The 18,751-nt window shown below is 34.8% G+C and overlaps 1 protein-coding gene across 1 annotated transcript; it reads right to left on the reverse strand.

Moving 5' to 3' along the window:
* Window positions 1-4,122: 4,122 nt before the first annotated feature.
* On the reverse strand, window positions 4,123-18,113 carry LOC101255771 (uncharacterized). The gene is made up of 9 exons (XM_004234640.5): window positions 17,980-18,113; window positions 14,262-14,666; window positions 13,970-14,051; window positions 13,483-13,558; window positions 7,496-7,576; window positions 6,322-6,455; window positions 5,456-5,705; window positions 5,227-5,290; window positions 4,123-4,912 (listed from the first exon to the last, which is right to left on the reverse strand). Exons 2-9 carry the CDS (start codon window positions 14,644-14,646, stop codon window positions 4,392-4,394), a joined length of 1,593 nt encoding a protein of 530 aa, XP_004234688.1. The 5' UTR covers window positions 14,647-14,666; window positions 17,980-18,113; the 3' UTR covers window positions 4,123-4,391.
* Window positions 18,114-18,751: the final 638 nt, after the last annotated feature.

Below are 18,751 nucleotides of genomic sequence, written 5' to 3' on the forward strand. Positions count from 1 at the left end.
ACCAACTCATATTAATTCAATTCCCAAAACCAGGTTTGTCACGTACACAAGCCTCTAATGTAAATATTAGAATTGAAATAAAATAGAAGTCTAAAATGAAGTTGTCTTTCAAGTAAAAACAAAGTCATAAACTGGAGTAGGAAAGTTCGCTGAGATGGCAAGCAGCTACCTCACAATCCTCCGCAAGATGCCTCAGGAACGAAAAGAATGACAGGTATCACGAAGATCCAGGCTCGTAACCAACAAAAATTTGTAGAAGCAAGGGGTGAGTACCAAACCACGCGGTACCCAACAAACAAACCTCTAAACACAAGTTAAGTGAACAAAATACGGGTACTCCTTACACCCTATCTAAACCTCCACGCTACAGCCTAACAATTTACAGTTCACCAAACACACAACTCAATAGCCACACTCTATCAGTTTACACATTCTCAATAACAACTCAATATTCAACAATCACAAGCTTTTCAAAGAAATAATCACAAGATCAGCAAAACACGTGTTCAAGTTCATCAATAATGAAATGTGCAATGCCATGAGATGCAATGTCAAATATAGTGATGCATGTCTTTCTTAACGATACACACCCGCTGTCTCTCAGTCCGGGACCCATGGGGACATATCTATCCATGCATCTGTCGCGGCGCACGACACGACCCTCGATAATAGTAACCTCCGCAGCGCGCGATACGTCCCTCGAAATATAATATCCATCGCAGTGCGCGATACGACCCTCGAAATGGTACATCCTCTCACCACTACCATGTCTCAGATACAATGCAAATGACATGCTCAATTGAAAATGAGGAGAGAACCATTTTGATAAAAAAGCACAATTTACAACCAGGAATACAACACCAACAAATAAGCAACAAGTCTCCAAGTCATTCTCAATACCACACAAGGAAATACACGAATTTCATACGCTTAACAAGGGTTTAGAAATCCACTTGCCTTTGTCAATCGAATAATCACTCTAGGACTTGAGTCTCTCCTTTCTGTTGAGCTTCCGAATCAATGGGATCTATTCAAATATATATATTCACAATAAGGTTTCAGAACTAACAACACCCACATTACTATGTGTTTAACCTTGATTAAAAAAATTCACCCAGATTTATAATCAAGTTCATAATTCTTGATGCCAACTAACATTTCAACTATCATATTTTTTTCAAGTTTCATGCCTAGGGTTAAGTTCCAATTCCTCCACATAAGAAAAAAACAATTGGCATTCAGGGAATATAATTCACCTAGTACTTGATTTCTTATCTTAATATTTCAACACATTGAATTTCTAGGCGATAACTAAAGAAAGTAACCACGTTTTGCTTAATTCACACATGACCCATACTTAAGTTGCATAAAAAAATTATAAAAATATGCAGAACCCTACTTGTGCATAATTATCAATTATTAATTGCTTTCATGATTTTTCCCACTAGTTTATACCTGTCAGAAATTTGCTACCACCCATATGACTAAAGTAACGAGAAAAATATTTAAGAAATCTAAACATTAATCCAATAGTTAAATAATAAAAGCCTCCAGATCGGTAGACAATTTATACTTTCTATATACACCTCTTTATCTTAACAATTTTACATTCCAACAAACCTTTAAGATTTAAGATGTAGTTTTACCTGATCTTGACCTGCGGCTCCTTTATTTTACAGGTAAGTTTTTCTGCCTCTCTTTCTTTTCCTTTTCCTTCTGAGTATTTATTTTTCTGTTGTTCCTTCGTCAGTTTCTGGCTTTCAACCATATAAGGCCTTGCCCTTATTTTATTTTATTTAGTTAATTAATTATTATATACTCATTTATTTAATTTAAAATCATCCCACTTACCCTCACAAGTCATAAATTATATATAAAACTATAAAATTGAGTTAAATAGAAAAAAAGAATAACATTCATAAAATGACTAAGAGGGTCGTTACATTTATTCAGCTTAGAATCATTGACTATCTATGAAAAAAAGAGCAACACAAAGGAGAGAAAGAAAGAGCAACAAAAAAGAAAGCAAAAATAAAATAACAACAAACATAAAGAAAGGAAGAAAGAGAGACAGAGAAAGAGTGAGTAATTAAAAAAGGCGACAAAAAAAATGAGGCGACAGAGAAAGACAAGCTTAATAAAATATATAATATTATTATATATTGCTATAAATGGTAATAATTGAAAAGTATACATAAATTAAGTAATTATTCTTAAAAAAGGATCCATTCAAGTAATTAACCAAGTTCATATCCAAATCCAAAGTAATTTCTGAAATACCCATTTTCTCATAAATAATTACAACCCAATTTCCACTTAACTGATACTAAATCAATATCATATTTTGTATTGGTATGATTAAGGCCAATAATTTTAGCTTAACTGATAACAAAGCAATATCATATATTGTATTAGTATCATTACGACTGATAATTTCTCTTAACTTGATACTAAATAGTATATATAGTATTGATATCATTAAGGTTTCTCGTTCAGAAATTACTCATTAATCAATGATATTATAAAAGTTTATGTCTATTATTGTGATATCATTAGGGTTACTTGTTCAAAAACTACTCATTAGTTAATGATACCATAAGAGTCTATATAAATATAAATATTTAATGAGATCATTAAGGTTTCTTGTTTAGAAACTACTCATTTATGACTGGACGCCTCTAAGTCAAAATTCGGGTTAGAAGCAATGCATGTGCCCCGCGTCCACTTGCCGACCCGCAGTAGGGCCCCAAGGGCACGTGTCGTTGGCTAAGTCATCACGACGACGGAAGTGTCGCAGTGACCGCCTTGAAATATAATTTCTATCGAGCGACGGGTAGAACCTTTCTAGACGACGTAAATACATGACAGGGAAACAACATACCTTAAAGATATCAATACATTTTATACATATATTGATTTGTTATCAGTTAAGCAAAATTATTTGTCTTAATCATACCAATGCAGTATATGTCAGTTAAGCGAAATTAGCAGCCTTAATGATATAAATACAATATATGATATTTATTTAATATCAGTTAAGCGAAATTAATTGGTGGGTATATAATGTAATTATTTAGTGGGGGTATGAGTGTAAAGGGTATGTGTTTGTAATTATTTTGTTTTTAGGGGTATTTGCTTAGTTTCCCCACAAATTTAATCTAATATAAATTAATTTAGAATTGTATCACTAGTAATTTACTTATTATATTACTCCCTCCATTTAAGAACGAATGACTTAATTTGACTTGACATGAAGATAAAGAAAATAAGGAAAACTTTTCAAATTGTGATCCTAATTACAGGTATGTCAAATGTACATAAAATGTCTTTTAATTTTGCGGTCTTAAACATATCATATGTAAAATTAAAATTAAATATTACGAAAGAGGAAATTGATCATTCCTTTAAAAAAACTAAAAAAAAAAATGTATTTCCTTTTTTTTAAAAAAAAAACAGAGAGAGTAGTAATAGTAGATTTATGGAATGTAATATAGGGAACTTTAATTAGTTCAAAATTGAGGGTTCCAATTGACAACGACATACATAAAATTTTGACAGGTGATAAGCTATGTATGTTGGCACCAATGGTAATAACTTAAAAGGACCATATTATGGTCTGTCAACAAAAGCAAGCAATCATTATGTATTTGTGTTTATAATATATAGTTGTAGGTATAGGTTGTATTGCTGTATATAGCTGCTCCAACCAGCATCAGGCCTACACTTCCCAACTTACCAAACTTGAACTAATTTTGATAAAAAACAAACCGAAAAACTGAACACCCTCAAAAAAACAAACCGAAAAACTGAACACCCACCCCCAGCACAAAAGTTCAACGTATTTTTTTGATAACTATAGCAGTAAGATTTAGCTCTTGCCCAAAAAGGCATTTGTTTGAAAATGCCTCATTTTTATTTGATAACCTAGTGCGTATTCCAAAATGAACTAAATCTGAGACTGCATAAGGGTTATCCCTTCTTACGACAACAAAGATGAACAAAGAACCCCATGGAACTCTCATCATTTTGCTGACAAATCTAACCATTGATTGAGCAATTAATCAAGTCTTGGTCTAAGTTGAAGCCTCAAAAGAAGTAAGTTATAGTACTTGACCAAGCACGTTCAATGCCAAAAGGCGTAAAACTGTATCAACAAACTTGAAAGAAAATCATACTCCCGCTATTTTACATAACATCAACAGATCAGCAGTTCCAGTTTAGCAACTCCTATAAGAACTTAGCTCATGTACAACATTTCAATAACTTGCAGGGGGAATACAGAGATAATAGGTACATCTTTAAATATGCCATTAAACTGGACGGAATGATGGCGAAGAGAATGCTGAATCAGAGTACAGATCCTTCATTCAATCAGATTGTCTAGACAGAGTTTACCTAGGGGAACCATAGAAACTGTGGTGATAGGAACCTTCTTTGACGATTGGGTTTCTCCTCTCTCTCTCTGACAAGGATCTTCCAAAGCTATGGCTTCTTGGCATTGAAGCACTGTCCCTTGGGCTATGAGATGAATATCGTGGGTCATAAGCCCCATATCTGTAAGAATAGGTTGACAACAAGGGGCTAGTTCTAGGATCACAACCAGGAGGTCCGTCATCTTCAAAATCCCTAGACCGACGCTGTTCATGATAATGCCCTCTGTTGACATAGTCTTGTGCATGGTTATAACGGTTGTGTGAATGACTTCTCGAATAACGCGAACTCGAAGGCGCAGCTTCCCAACGTCTTTCATCAGCATGTTCAGGTATTGGGGCATTTACACCTGGAAAATCAACGGTCATCTTCCTGGGCAGGTTTGGAAGGCTTTTATCAAGAATTTCCCCTTCCTCTGTTTCTTCCTTATTTTTCTCATCAGCAAATATTGTGATTCCTGAGGGTTGATCCTCGTCGTCTTCTAAAAATGTCATGTAAATTGCAAAACTATGAGTAGATTCAACAATAGCTATTGAATAAATTGAAAATAGCATTCTGTTCTCTGGAAGCAAAACCAAAGAAAGTTGGTATGTACAAAAAACTGGGGGTAAAGATGAATACTAGTACGGGAAGAGAGAGTAGGGTGCTCACTAATTTAGGCCTAACTTACTCATTTAGTTATTAAAAGGCTCATGTTTAACCAGAGGTCAGATACTACACCTTGACAAAAAGCTAAGAATATATAACTAGAATACCAACAAAATATAAACAGGCATGCGCGATATGATTATTTACCCAAATATCCTGGTGGATATCCCATTTGCCTCATTCTATTAATCCAGGGAGGTGGATCAAGCTCCTGAAAAATGAAAAGAAAAGTGTTGATGAGAAAAATCAAGATACCATGCTACCAGTGTCTTACCACTAAAACTAGAATGAATTGCATTGGATCAAAAACTAAAAACAGTTCAGAACACGTAAAATCATTGATCACATGAGAAGCTAATTCAGAACATAATCTCACCCCAAGGCCCAAAAGTTTTCGGGTTTCCGAATCCAGGGCACCTGGTCTTAAACCATCATACTTTCCCCTCGGAGAATCTTGATAATATCGAGTTGGATTGCGAGAACTGGCACTTTGATTCCTTCTGGACTTGTGCTGTTTACGGGCACTATTAACAGCTGCATTATCACGAGGCTTAGGGCATTCTTTCAACGCGTGGCCATAGGAACCACAATTGAAACATCGGGAACTATCAACCATTTCTATTCCTCTGCAATACAAAAGACATAATAAGAGATTATGCCTGAAAATGAAACAAACAAAATTCTTGTCATCAAGTAAACATCAAATATCAGGTCAAGGATCTCCTCACAGTACCCTACATGTTTCCTTCATTTGTATTGCTTTTTCAAGTTTTCCTTGACAATTAAGAACATAAGCAGAGAACACAGATCATCAAAGGACACAACTGTGCCATCAAATTTGCGAACAAGGATATTTATGGGCATAATCTCTATACTGGCGAGGAAAACTACTGCCATTAACAATCCTTCTTGTATAGATGATTGGGGGTCTCTTTTGTAGAGAAACGTTTTTTAAAGTAAAATCTCTACTTTTTGGGTTTACCTCTTGTATATTGAGTTTTCATTCCCATTGTTAATAAAATCATTTACCTTTTTTTAAAAAAAGGAAAATATTTGAATTTTACCAGTTACAGTCAACAATTTGTGTGTATAAGCCTTTATATCCGTATTTTTAAACAACATGAGCACCCTGGCTGCAGTGTTCCTCTCCCATACAGTACTTCAAACTAACAACTGAAAGAATATAAGACACATGTTCTAGGAATGAACTTGCTGCCCGCGAAGACTGAGACTGTAACTTACCTTTCCACATTGGTTGAACTATCTGTTGCAGTCAAAGCAAATGAATATCCACGATCATAAAGAGGAATAGAGTTGCCGTCCAATGGAATAAACTCGCTCTTGTTGTTACTTGCTTGTTTGTCCACCCAATATGTCTAACAGAAAATATTACTTTTTAGCCTATTAATAAAAAAGTCAATGCTACGCAGCCAAGATAGTCAAAGTACAATACTACTCTTCTCAATTTGAGCAGTATGGCAGATATACCACACTGTATTCAATAACAGAAATGCTCACCTGCCCACCATCAGAGGTCAGATAAGAATTTGATAGTATTGCATAATTAACAATACCTACAGGAAATTTGTTTCACTTACAGACAACCATGAATTTACACCATAATTCGAAAGCAACTATTAACAGCATAAATTTTATTTTATTTTTTTGAAACTGTTAAGAGCATTAATTTTAGGATTGAGCATTTGAACAGGCCCACAATTTTATGAATATGATCTATACACTTAATACCGTATAGAATTTTAAGACACAAGCCCAGCATTGATAATTACATATTTAAGCAATGGGAAGTGCTCAGACTGTTTTGCCCTTAGCTTCAGCACCAAAACGAGCCGTTAACAATAAAGGTAGTTATTTGTAAGAAAACACAGCGAATTATGTGATCCAAAATAAAGGTCATTTTTACATGGTCAACTATGAAGTCGTAACATTTGCTATCACAGATTACTATGGTTATAGACTTACCATATTCCAGATAATATTGCAACGTTCTTAATTTTAAAATATAGATGCTAACCAAAATACTGAATGATTCCAATTTAACCCAGAGATCAACTGATCCTCATCAAGCCAATTCTAGATCTTCTGGGGTCTTCTTTTTTTTTTTTGGTTGGGGGGGGGGGGGGGGGGTTTACAAACTTCTTCCCTGATCATCAACTCACTAACAATGAAGATGCAATTTGCAAAATCAAATCAGTCTGATTTGCTATTCAAGGAACCCATGGTGGCTGGCAAAATAAGAGTCAACTTTTACGCATTAAGCAAAAAAACAGTGCAAAATTAGTGGAGGCAAATGTCTTTTGTTTACTTATTTAACTAAAAACATCCTCAAATAAAACGGTAACAATAGCTCAACAGACAATTCAAATTTGTACATGCGGCAGAGATAGAAATATACCACTGCAGAAGGTTTCTCCAAACCAACATGAAGAGCAGGGAAATATGTCTCTTCACCAGATTCTAACAGTTCTCTTGAATCCTGAAATCAAAGAAACAAGACTCGGCACTCTCAGGATGAAACCTACAGAGACACTGAAGATTACTAGAAAAACCCCAATAAGCACTACACAAAAGGTTAAACTCACCGTCAGATATTCCACCAACATAATATAGTAAAAAGTATTAGGAATAGCAAAGAGAGTAAAATAATGCCAGAATAGCAAACATCAATGTTAAACCAGTTTAACTTGTGCATTAAACATGCCAAACTAATTTCCACCTTGGTGCAAAATCTGGACAGTGGATGACATTCTCTTAACTTTGGCTATCTGCCCATGCCAAACTAATTTCCACCTTGGTGCAAAATCCAGACAGTGGATAACATTCTCTTAACTTTGCCTATCTGCCCCCCACCAGGTAATTACTTATTAGTTTTTATTCAATGGAAAAGAATAAAAGACATCCACCCTTGATCCAACTAGGTTAAAATATATTTTTTGGTAACTAATTGTCGTATTAATCACCAAGTAGCCAATCAGTAAATAACAAGGCTACAGAGTCTTGCGAACTCATAATGTCAATCACACAGCCTCCATAATCTTTCAACTAACTTATAACATCAAAAAATAGCATCGGTGAAGCATAATCCTAAGCTTTAATAATGCTCAAACATTTCAAAACACATGCAATTTCTCTTGCTAAACTTGTTGGTTCTCTATTCCTCCACTCAAAGACTCGTGTGTCTTTCGGACCAAATAGATTGAATGGTGCCTATGAAAACTAGTTTAAGAACTTGAGCGTTTATTTGCCCTTGATGGATATCTTAATCTATCTTATGGTTCAGATCTTCGTGTTTGAGTGCATTTGTTTACATTCAGATTTAAGCACTTAGGCCTCATTTAATTGCACTTAATGGAGGTTTGAATCTTAATCATTCATATTCTGCCCATTAATTGCATTTATTTTTTACTTCTAAATCTTAATGATTAAGATTCATTCCATTAAGTCCATTTGTTAATTTTTTAATAAAAACATCTTAATGGATGTGAAAAAGATCTCAATGAATCAGATCTGTAGTAGAATCTTGACACCATTCAGACTCAGGTAGATTATATTAAAAGCACGAAGGTCCTTAGAAATGTTGATTTAACTTTAGTCCATAATTAAAATTGTTCAATAGAAAAAACTGTCATTTACAATTTTCTCAAATAATTGTCATGTTATTATTATCCTTATATTGAGGACAGGGGCGGATCTAGGTGGTGCCCCCATCGTTGAAGAATTACACTATAGATATAAAGCCAAATTCTGATTTAATGAGTACATATAATAAAATGATCCCTCTGAAAACAAGTGAGAGGCTTAGCTTAGTGGATAAGGGGTTCAAGAATTTCCCTTACGTCATGGGTTCGATCCCATGCGCAGCAAGTCCTTTTTTTTTTAAACCTTTCTAATGCTATGGAATTTGGCTCAAATTTTTAAGAAGTGCAAAATAAAGTAAAACATTACAAAATAGAAGTATAAAAACACGAGAAATTTTAAGAATGTTCAATGGAGCAGGGTAAAAGTAGGAAGAAATGCTTAATGCGGTATGATAAGGTAAGCTAAATTTAGCGGGTTAAGGTCTTTCCCGTCTCGCTTCCTTTTGCATCCTTTAATTTCACGTGTTTTAGGAATTACATTATGTAATACAATTTTTTTTATCAACGTAGCTTTGTTTTCAGTATCTTCGAATAATTTGGTGTTTACTTTTATCAAGCAATGAACGTTTCTTGTACAAAGAGCATGCCCGGGTTACTACGTTCACCGCACACTTACATTACCACTGTCCACCTGAGCTATTTCTTAAACTTCAAACCCCTCGAACAAAATTCTTGGATCCGCCACCTGATTTAGGACTTTAAAATTAATCAAAAGCTATAGCTATTAAATCTTTACTTATTTGTAAAATATAAGAAGTCCTAATATCTAAGACTTTAAAATTGACTAAAATTTTGATTCTCAAGTCTTTCCTTATTCGAACTAACAATAAAAGCTCTAATATTTAAAACTTTAAAGTCAATTACAATTTTGTTAATTCACATCAACTCTTTCTTTAATTAAATTAACTAAATTATTTTATATATGGAAGTTCCAAATAGAAAAATATGGTGGCCATTCCGAATTTTTTAATCTAACAATTCTAATATGATTAATTAATTCCCAAATGTTGACTTATACAAGAAGAAAATTAATGGAAATGGTCTTATTACTTGATGAGATGATCTCTTGAAAAATGTGGTGTCCATTCCGAATATTAGTTTTTTTAATCTAACAATTCTAATATAATTAATTAGTTCCCAAATGTTTAACTTAACAAGAAGAAATTAATGGAATTGGTCTTATATTACTTAATGAGATAATCTCTTCGGACCAAAAAAGAAAGAAAGAGATGATACATGAACTTATCTAAGGCAGTATTTATTTGAATATTTCAATTTGTAATTTAGAGTCTTGTTTGTATTATTTAATCAACAAGGTGGGAATAAGTACAAAAAAGCTATATCCTTATTTTTTTTTTGAAAATGGTAACTTCGTCTATTCCTCAAAAGACAGTACACTAATCAGTATTTACAACATGTACTTCAAATTCTACTATCTTTAACTAAATTGAGTCTAGTACATCAATTAAGGAGATAGTATCATTTGAGTATAATTGATTACACCATAAGACAATTTAGTTTGACTTTTGCAAACTATTCTCAACACTTAGGTAGATTTATCTTCTTCTTTTTAATATGAATACTTAAGGTAGGATTCAAATTGTTGTAGGCTACAAAGGAGGAACACAAGATTTAGGAATATTCAGCAATTTAAATCACTTGAGATTAATTATTTTTGGAACTGGTAACTTTGTATATTTCTCACAAGGAGTACGTAGGTTGTAATGATTGAGATCTGAATGATTAAAGATTATGACATTCATTATATGCAAACAACTGAGGCCTTAGTATCATTAAGAGGTATCAACAATCAGCAGTCACCATTACTAACCAAGCTTTGTCATCACAACCACCACCATTGCCAACCATTACTGTTAGACCTACCACACCTACCACCTCCATCATTTTAATTATACCCAATGCCGCTGCCACCACATGCCACCACCACCAACCACATTGTCAACCACTACTGTCAGTCACTACCACCTACCACATCTACTATTATTATTATATCACCACCACCAATGTCGCCATAGTCATCACCACCTCCACCATCACAATTAGCACCACCAACACATCACACATTCTTCAACCACCATCATCAACATTGTCAACTACTAACATCAATCAACTTTATCATCACAACCACCACCATCACTACCAACTGCCACCATCACGCCAGTCCTAACACCAACTGCCACCATCACGCCAGTCCTAACACCAACTGCCACCTCATGCATGCCGGTCCCAACTATCACCAACACCATTCCTAGCTACTAATATCAATTGTTACCACTACAAACTATCTCCACTATCACTAGCAAATATAAAAGTGTCATTTGTTTAATCAAAAAATGTTTTTATTGTATCAAATTTATATTTTTCTAATATGTAGTTACTTTAGTTGAATTGTATATATACTATGCTTACAAATAAATAAATTATGTACATTCAGATGTTGAAAAATAAACATATTAATCATCCAATGTAAAATCTAGGGACAACATCTTAATCATTCAAATGTGGACTCAAATTCAGATGTCTTAATCTTTAATGAGAACAAATGAGGCTCTAGTCTTTGTGATTATCTTCTATTGCAATTGAAGGCTGTCAAGTGTATCATTATATGTACGTTGCAGCCACTTCACTAATATCTTCCAAATCCTCCCTGGCAAATGAGCACTCAATGAATAAATGCTTCTTCAGTTTCCAATTTAGTGTCACACATCACAAATTTGGATCAAGATTTGCTCCTCATCTTAATAACCTATTAACATTATTAAGATGACCATGCCTGTATACCCATAGAGTGAATTTGTTTGCTCTCTCTTGTTATTGGAGGAGAGCTCATGAATTTCACTCAGCACTACTCTTGTACTTTTCTTGTTGCCAGAATTTTCCTCACCATCCACCTGACTGGCTGGGGTTCGGAAATCTGCTCAAGTGGCCTCCGTTGGATACATGTTGAACGAATCCATCTAATCCAGGGCCTTCCTTATTTGTGAATCAAGTCCCAGCACATTTTTTCTACTGCACCTTTGTCCCTTAACTTAATATCTAACAAGTGTAATCCACCAGCAGTGGCAGACGTGTTGTACTCTAACAAACCATTGCTCTTTTGGTTATCTCATTAGTCCCTGACCTTATATTACTACTACAATATGCTTCTATGATCGTTATCACCTTGGCTGAAGTAAGGAATAATTATGACATGTAAGACTGAATCCGGAATATCACTGATCAGGAAATATATGATGGTCTATGCTCCATAGGGGATGACAATGCACAAGGAATTGATGGGTACAGTGCTTTGTTCCTCGAGAAATCTTGGCAAGAATTAAGATTAATGTGTGCGCTTCTGTTAAGGGTTTCTTCCTTCATAATAGTATGTAGAAGGAAATTAATTGCACCACCTAGTAGCATCAAAGAGTACAGGCCAATAATCTGTTGTACGGTTTTGTACAAGATTATTTCCAAGGTGTTAACTGCTAGGATGAAAACATTATGCGTCACATTGTAAGTGAGAATCAGGCAGGGTTCATTCAAGGAGGAAATAGCAGATATACATAATCATGGCTCATGGAACTGCTTAAGCATTACACTAGAAAGCATATTTCACCTAGATGTATGTTTAAAGTGGATCTTCAAAAAGCCTATAATTCAGCGGAATGGGTTTACACAGAACAAATTATGGTGGGACTAGGTTCTCCAAGAAAAATCATTACTTAAATAATGTTAATGCACTTTGACAGGACAGTCAGTTATTCAATCACCATCGAGTACCATTGAGCATTTTACGCAGCAAAGGGACTGAGACAAGGAGATCCTATGTCTCCCTATCTGCTTGCCATAGCCATGGAATATGTCAACAGAAACCCTAGCTGAGGACATGCAATACTAAATACCATCCTATGTGCCCTAAGTTAAAACTTACTCATCTCTCTTAAGTAGATGACTTACTACTTTTTGTTAGGGTGATGAACTATTCAACTGCTCTTTGACAAGTTAACCATGTTTTCTCAAGCTTCAGGACTTCAACATAACCTAAAATAAAAGCTGTATCTACTTTAGAGGTGTGTCTAGTGCAGTGACGACTAATATAGAACAGGTGTCGGGTATTGAACATGGAGAACATCCTTTCATATATCTGGGGAACCCGTAGCCACAAAGAAACTCACTATCCTGCTATGGCAGCCTCTCTAACACAGAAATTGTGGCAAGAATATCCTCATGGACAGCAAAAAATATTGTGGTAATATCCTCATGGACAGCAAAAAAAGTTTTCATATGCTGGAATGGTGACCTTACTCACAGCTTTTTGAAATCAAATTACTAAAAACATAATTTCCACTTGCAACAAAATGATTGGTACATGAGTTGCAACCAGGTCAAAATTTGAGTAATACAAATTCTTACAGCAAGGGAATTGCCTTATTTTTTTTGACCAATTTTTCGTTTCAAAGTATCATTCCCTTTCAGCTCTAAAATTGACAATCAAAGATGAAAGGCCTACATGAGCACCCAAGAAAGTGGCCTAGAAGTCAATGAAGTGGTGCAAAACTTAAAGACCATGTTGTTCTTCAAAGGTGAATCAAATCTCAGTGAAGAAAGGGAATAATCGAGGTGCGCGTACCATGTACTAGTGGAAAATAGCACGAACCCGGAGAATAGTTGAGGTACGTACTAGCTAGACCAGACACCACTGTTATCAAAATTAATAAGAAGAAGAAGATGAAAGGCTTACCTGTGCTGAAGAACAATGTTTGGCATGCCACTCTGACCATTGTTGTAGCAGCCCCTCAAGCATCTTTCTACTCTCTCTGGAAACATAAGTGAACCCGTCAGGATCACGAAATGCAAAGATGACATTTTTACTAGCAAGATACGTTTAATCATATAAATGGATCACGACTTCTACATTTGGTTCAACAAAAGGGAAAGAGAAGTGTTGAAGAGGATGATTGATTTACTCCTTTATGTGACAGTTTAATCTCTTCTCATAATAGGAACAGAAAGTATATGAGATGTACTTCCTCTTATTCAATTTTAAACAGGTGGGAAAAGTTGACATCTAGGGGTACAAATTCCCCTCCAATCCTCATTGAGTTTGAACCAAACATGAGAAATGATCCTTATCCCTCCTCATGTACTTCCCCTTGTCACTCCAAAATAAACATAATCTTAATGTGGCAATGGAAGAATGTAATAGAACATGAGAACTTTCAGCAAACCTTGTTAAAGAATCATAAACAACATGCACTGACGGTTGCTCAACATCAAGAGTTGCTCGAGGTCTCTTAACTCCAGATAAGCCTGCCAAAGAAAGTCAATATTTGGAGAAATTTATCTCAACCACTAGAGACAAAGCGTAAAAGAAACTAATAAAAAAATGCAAACTCAACAATGAGTATAGGCATAAAGATACCATTGCTTACAAAAGCCAAGACCAATTATAAGGAATTACAAGACATAAAACACGCATTGGGCAAAAGTAAACCAGAAAAGATCAAACAAACAACATACATTTGACACCACCAATCTCCTGAGTGCTGACATGATCTTGATCCTCTGTCTGATTACTACTATAGTTTGCGTCTGGCAAACTTAGAAGTCCATTCTCAGCATGTATTACAGAGTCGACCATAGTTACTTCTTCTGTTATCCCAACTGTTTCTGCCAACTCAACACAAACTTGTGATGGTGTTCCAGTCAAGTCAACACCAACTTGTGAGCCAGGGTCACTCTCCAAATCCATGTCACTATCACTTTCACGTAAAGGTTCGTTGCTTTCACTGACTTCGAAATTAGTGGTTTTGGAAGTGTCTCCATTTGCACCAACTTCAATATTTTCAATTCCTCTTTCAAGATTATCAGATGCAGGAAGGTTGTTTGGATCCTCAGTCCCCATGAAAGTGAAATTACTATAGCCTGCAAACAGTCCACAAATGAACACCATGGTTTAACACTAATAGTCTTTTGCTAAACAAGTCTCTTTAAATAAACTAAGAAGATCAATAATATAATTGGTGTTGCTCACTAAATTTAATTAAAAATCTACAACATATAGACTGTAGTTGTCTAATCAGGATTTTACTGTGTATTTAGTGCCCATTTTTAGTTGCACTTGAGGCAAGGGTGTTTCGGAGATGGTCTCTCTACCTCCCTGAGGTAGCGGTAAGGTCTGCATACAATTTACCCTCCCCAAACCCCACTTGTGGGATTACACTGGGTATGTTAATGTTGTTAGCCCCCACTATCATCTACCCTATTGCATAGTGAAGATTCATTTAATTGACCCTAACTTGTTTCAAATTGAGACACAATTGTTGTTGTTGTCTTAAAGTAACTGCACATTTTTTTGATAAATTGCCAAATCATACAAGAATTCTAGGGCATAAACTCAAATCGTAGGACAGGATCTTCTTCGTAACCAAGTAGATAGGTCATAATCTATGCATCTTTAGAGGCTCACATAAAAGTGAAAGGAAATCAATCACACATAGATTGGCAATTATGCTACTGAGAGCAATACAAGTTGTGAAGAACAGAAGAAAAGTGAGTCCAATGATAAGGTAATATCAAAATATTCAGCTTATGAAATCTTATTCATAATCTTGGAGGCTCATATAGAAGTGCAAGGAAATGAATCACATACAGTAAGGCAATTACGCTACTGAGTGTAATACAAGTTTTGTAGAACAGAAAAGTGAGTCCAACACTAAGGTAACATAATAAATACTCAGATGATGAAATCATAGCTCATTAGTGAAAGTGAGTCCAACACTAAGGTAACATAATATACCTCACATCTTTCTATTGTGACAAAGGACAAGAAAATGCAACTAAAATGAAGTTAACTGTAAGTTGAGGCATCAGTATTTTCATTTCATCCAGTTGAATGAAGAAGTCACACTAATTGTTGAAGGCTAATTTTTCTGGGATATAGGCCTTTCTTCAACTTCAATATCATAGGAAGATGGAGAAGAGAAGTGTCCATAACTCATATATAAACTCAGGTCAACCTTGTTGTCTAATCAGGAATCATTGTGCACTTAGTGCCCATTTTCAGTTGCACTTGATCCGAGGGTCTTTTGGAAACAGTTTCTCTACCTCCATGAGGTAGAGGTAAGATTTTGTACACTCTACCCTCCCCAAACCCAACTTGTGGAACTACACTGGTATGCTGTTGTTGTTAGTCCCCACTATCATCTACTGTATTACATAGTGAAGATTCATATAATTGAACCTAACTTTTTTCAAATTGAGACACAATTTTTGTTATCTTAAAGTGACTGCACATTTCCAGATAAAATTGCCAAATCACACAAGAATTCTAGGGTGCAAACACGAATCGTAGGATAGGCTCTGCTAAGTAACTAAGTAGATAGGTCATAATCTATGCATCTTTGGAGGCTCACATAAAAGTGCAAGGAAATGAATCACATACAAATTGGCAATTATGCTACTGAGAGTAATATAAGTTTTGAAGAACAGAAGAGAAGTGAGTCCAATGATAAGGTAACATCAAAAATACTCAGCTGATGAAATCATAGTCATAATCTTGGCTCATATAGAAGTGCAAGGAATGAATTGCATACAGTATGGCAATTACGCTACTGAGTGTAATACAAGTTTTATAGTACAGGAAAGAAGAGAGTCCAACACCAAGGTAACATAAAAAATATTCAGATGATGAATCTTACCTCATTAATTAGGTAAAAAGGATCAAACACTAGCACAGTGGCACATAACAAAAGTCATCTATATAACTTAGTAGGAATATCTCACACCTTTCTATTGTGACAAAGGACAAGCAAATGCAACTAAAATGAAGTTTAGGTAGTTTGAAGCATTAGTATCTTCATTTCATCCATTTGAATGAAGAACCACACTAACTGAAGAAGGCTAATTTTTCTGGGATATAGGCCTTTCGTCAACTTCGATATCTAAAAAAGATCGACAAGAAAAGTGTCCAGAACTCGTATATAAACTTAGGTCAATTCTAGAAGTTGAATTAACAGGCGCAGCATATTAGTCCAACCACTACTCCTTTGTGAAAATTGGCAAGAATTTGTATAGGTATATAATTATAAAAACTCTATGCAGTGCATTTTTTTTTTGAGAGGCATATTTTTTGCAAGATATATATGGACTGTGTGTGCTTACACCCGCTGCAGATAAAAATGCATCCACCCCTACATAAACATACGATACTCTAATATTTTTCCACAAAATTCTTCTCCAGCTCTTAAAATGGTTTCATACAATAATGACCAAATGAATTGAATATAGTTACTTGAGCGCCAGGTGGGTTCCCTCACAACTTTTGGTTTCCAAATACACCAAACAACTTCATTAGAAACAAAATGGAAGCAAATCAGACTTAAAAGAACCCATGTTATCAGAAGCAAAAATCACAAAAAAGCTCTAAGGTCCGTTAGGGTTTTTTAACCGCAAATAAATTGTGGGGCTTAATGAAAAGAGACAACGGGAGAAAACATACAAATATCTATCTGTTTAGTCCAAGACTAATAATTATAAGCATGAATAATAAATATATGAACAAAGAAATCGAAAAAGAAAAATTTACGACGAAGTGATATATCAATTGTTTAGTGTCTAAAGAGGCTCATTGGCAAGTAAAAGTATGCTTTAGAATCCTGATGGCGATACTGAAACATACATTAAGCTAGGTGAAGCGATCAACACCTTTCGACCCTTGGTTCAAGGCTTAAGAATGCCTTAGACAACACTGTAAAGAACACAAATTACCATTTTATTTGCATATAAAATGGAACGGTCCGTTAAACCGAAGCCGAACAACTGGCTAATGGAAAGAATCTTTGCATATAAAAGGGAATGGTTTGTTAAGTCGAAGGAGAACAACTGACTAATGGAGAGAAGTAATAAAAATTCAAAAGCATGGAAACATGCAACATTGACAGAATAGAGTTCCAAGAATCTCAAATCAAAACACTACCAAGGGCGGCTCAACCCTAAAGCCACTAAAGCAACTGCTTTAGCCCCAAAAAAGTTAAGGGCCTCAAAATTACAAATCTTCGGACCAAACAGCCCCAAATTCAGTTCAAACAAACGCAAAATGAACAGATATACATCCGAAGAGGCGAAATTGCACAGAAATGAAATAAATTCGAGCAAGATTAAACAAGAAACACAAGTCGAGATCAAACGAAAAGCACCGAGAGACAGTAAACCTAAAAGATGAAGGAGAGATACATACATAGATAACCAGAGCAGAACAAATCTGATGAACGCGAAGTAAAATATTAATGCCTTTAAAAGAACACTATTTAAGTAATAGCAGAATGAAGCAATCACAATTTTTCATTTATTTTTGGCCAAAGTCATTTTTGGCTAAAGTTTTTGGGATTAATATTCGACTTTTATTAAATACCTATTAATTTTAAAAATTATTAAAATTATGAGTAATTTGAATTAGATTATTCTAATGAAAATATTCCGAAAAAAGTCATGATAATAAATAGAATTAATATGAATTTGTAAAAAGAGAAAAATAAAAAGGAAGTACATATCGTAAAGAAAGCTCAGAATATAAAAAAAAAACAAAAAGTATAAGATAGAGGGGAAAATTTTTCTTATTCAAGTCTGTCTTCCAAATGGTGAGTGATTTTTTATTTATAGTGTTGAGATATCACTCCAAAAGTCATCTAATTAATAGATACATAGTTATCTTGGAAGTTTTTATCACCTTGGAAGCACCTATACATGAACTCATTTAATAGTGGATAAATCTAATGGATAATCCACATATACTATACAATGGATTTACAATACTCCCTCTTAGATATTCATAGATTTTGTGCCTCGTTAAAACCTTATTAGGAAAAATCAGTGGAAAAAAGCCTAGTGAAGGAAAAAGAGTACACATATCTCATGATACGCTTTGAATGTTGCCTCGTTAAAAACCTTACATGGAAAACCCAACTTGGGACAAAACCATAGTTAAGGAAAAAAGTACAACGTGTATTTCG

This window comes from Solanum lycopersicum, chromosome 3 (genome assembly GCF_036512215.1).
Source record: "Solanum lycopersicum chromosome 3, SLM_r2.1".
Taxonomy (NCBI): Eukaryota; Viridiplantae; Streptophyta; class Magnoliopsida; order Solanales; family Solanaceae; genus Solanum; species Solanum lycopersicum.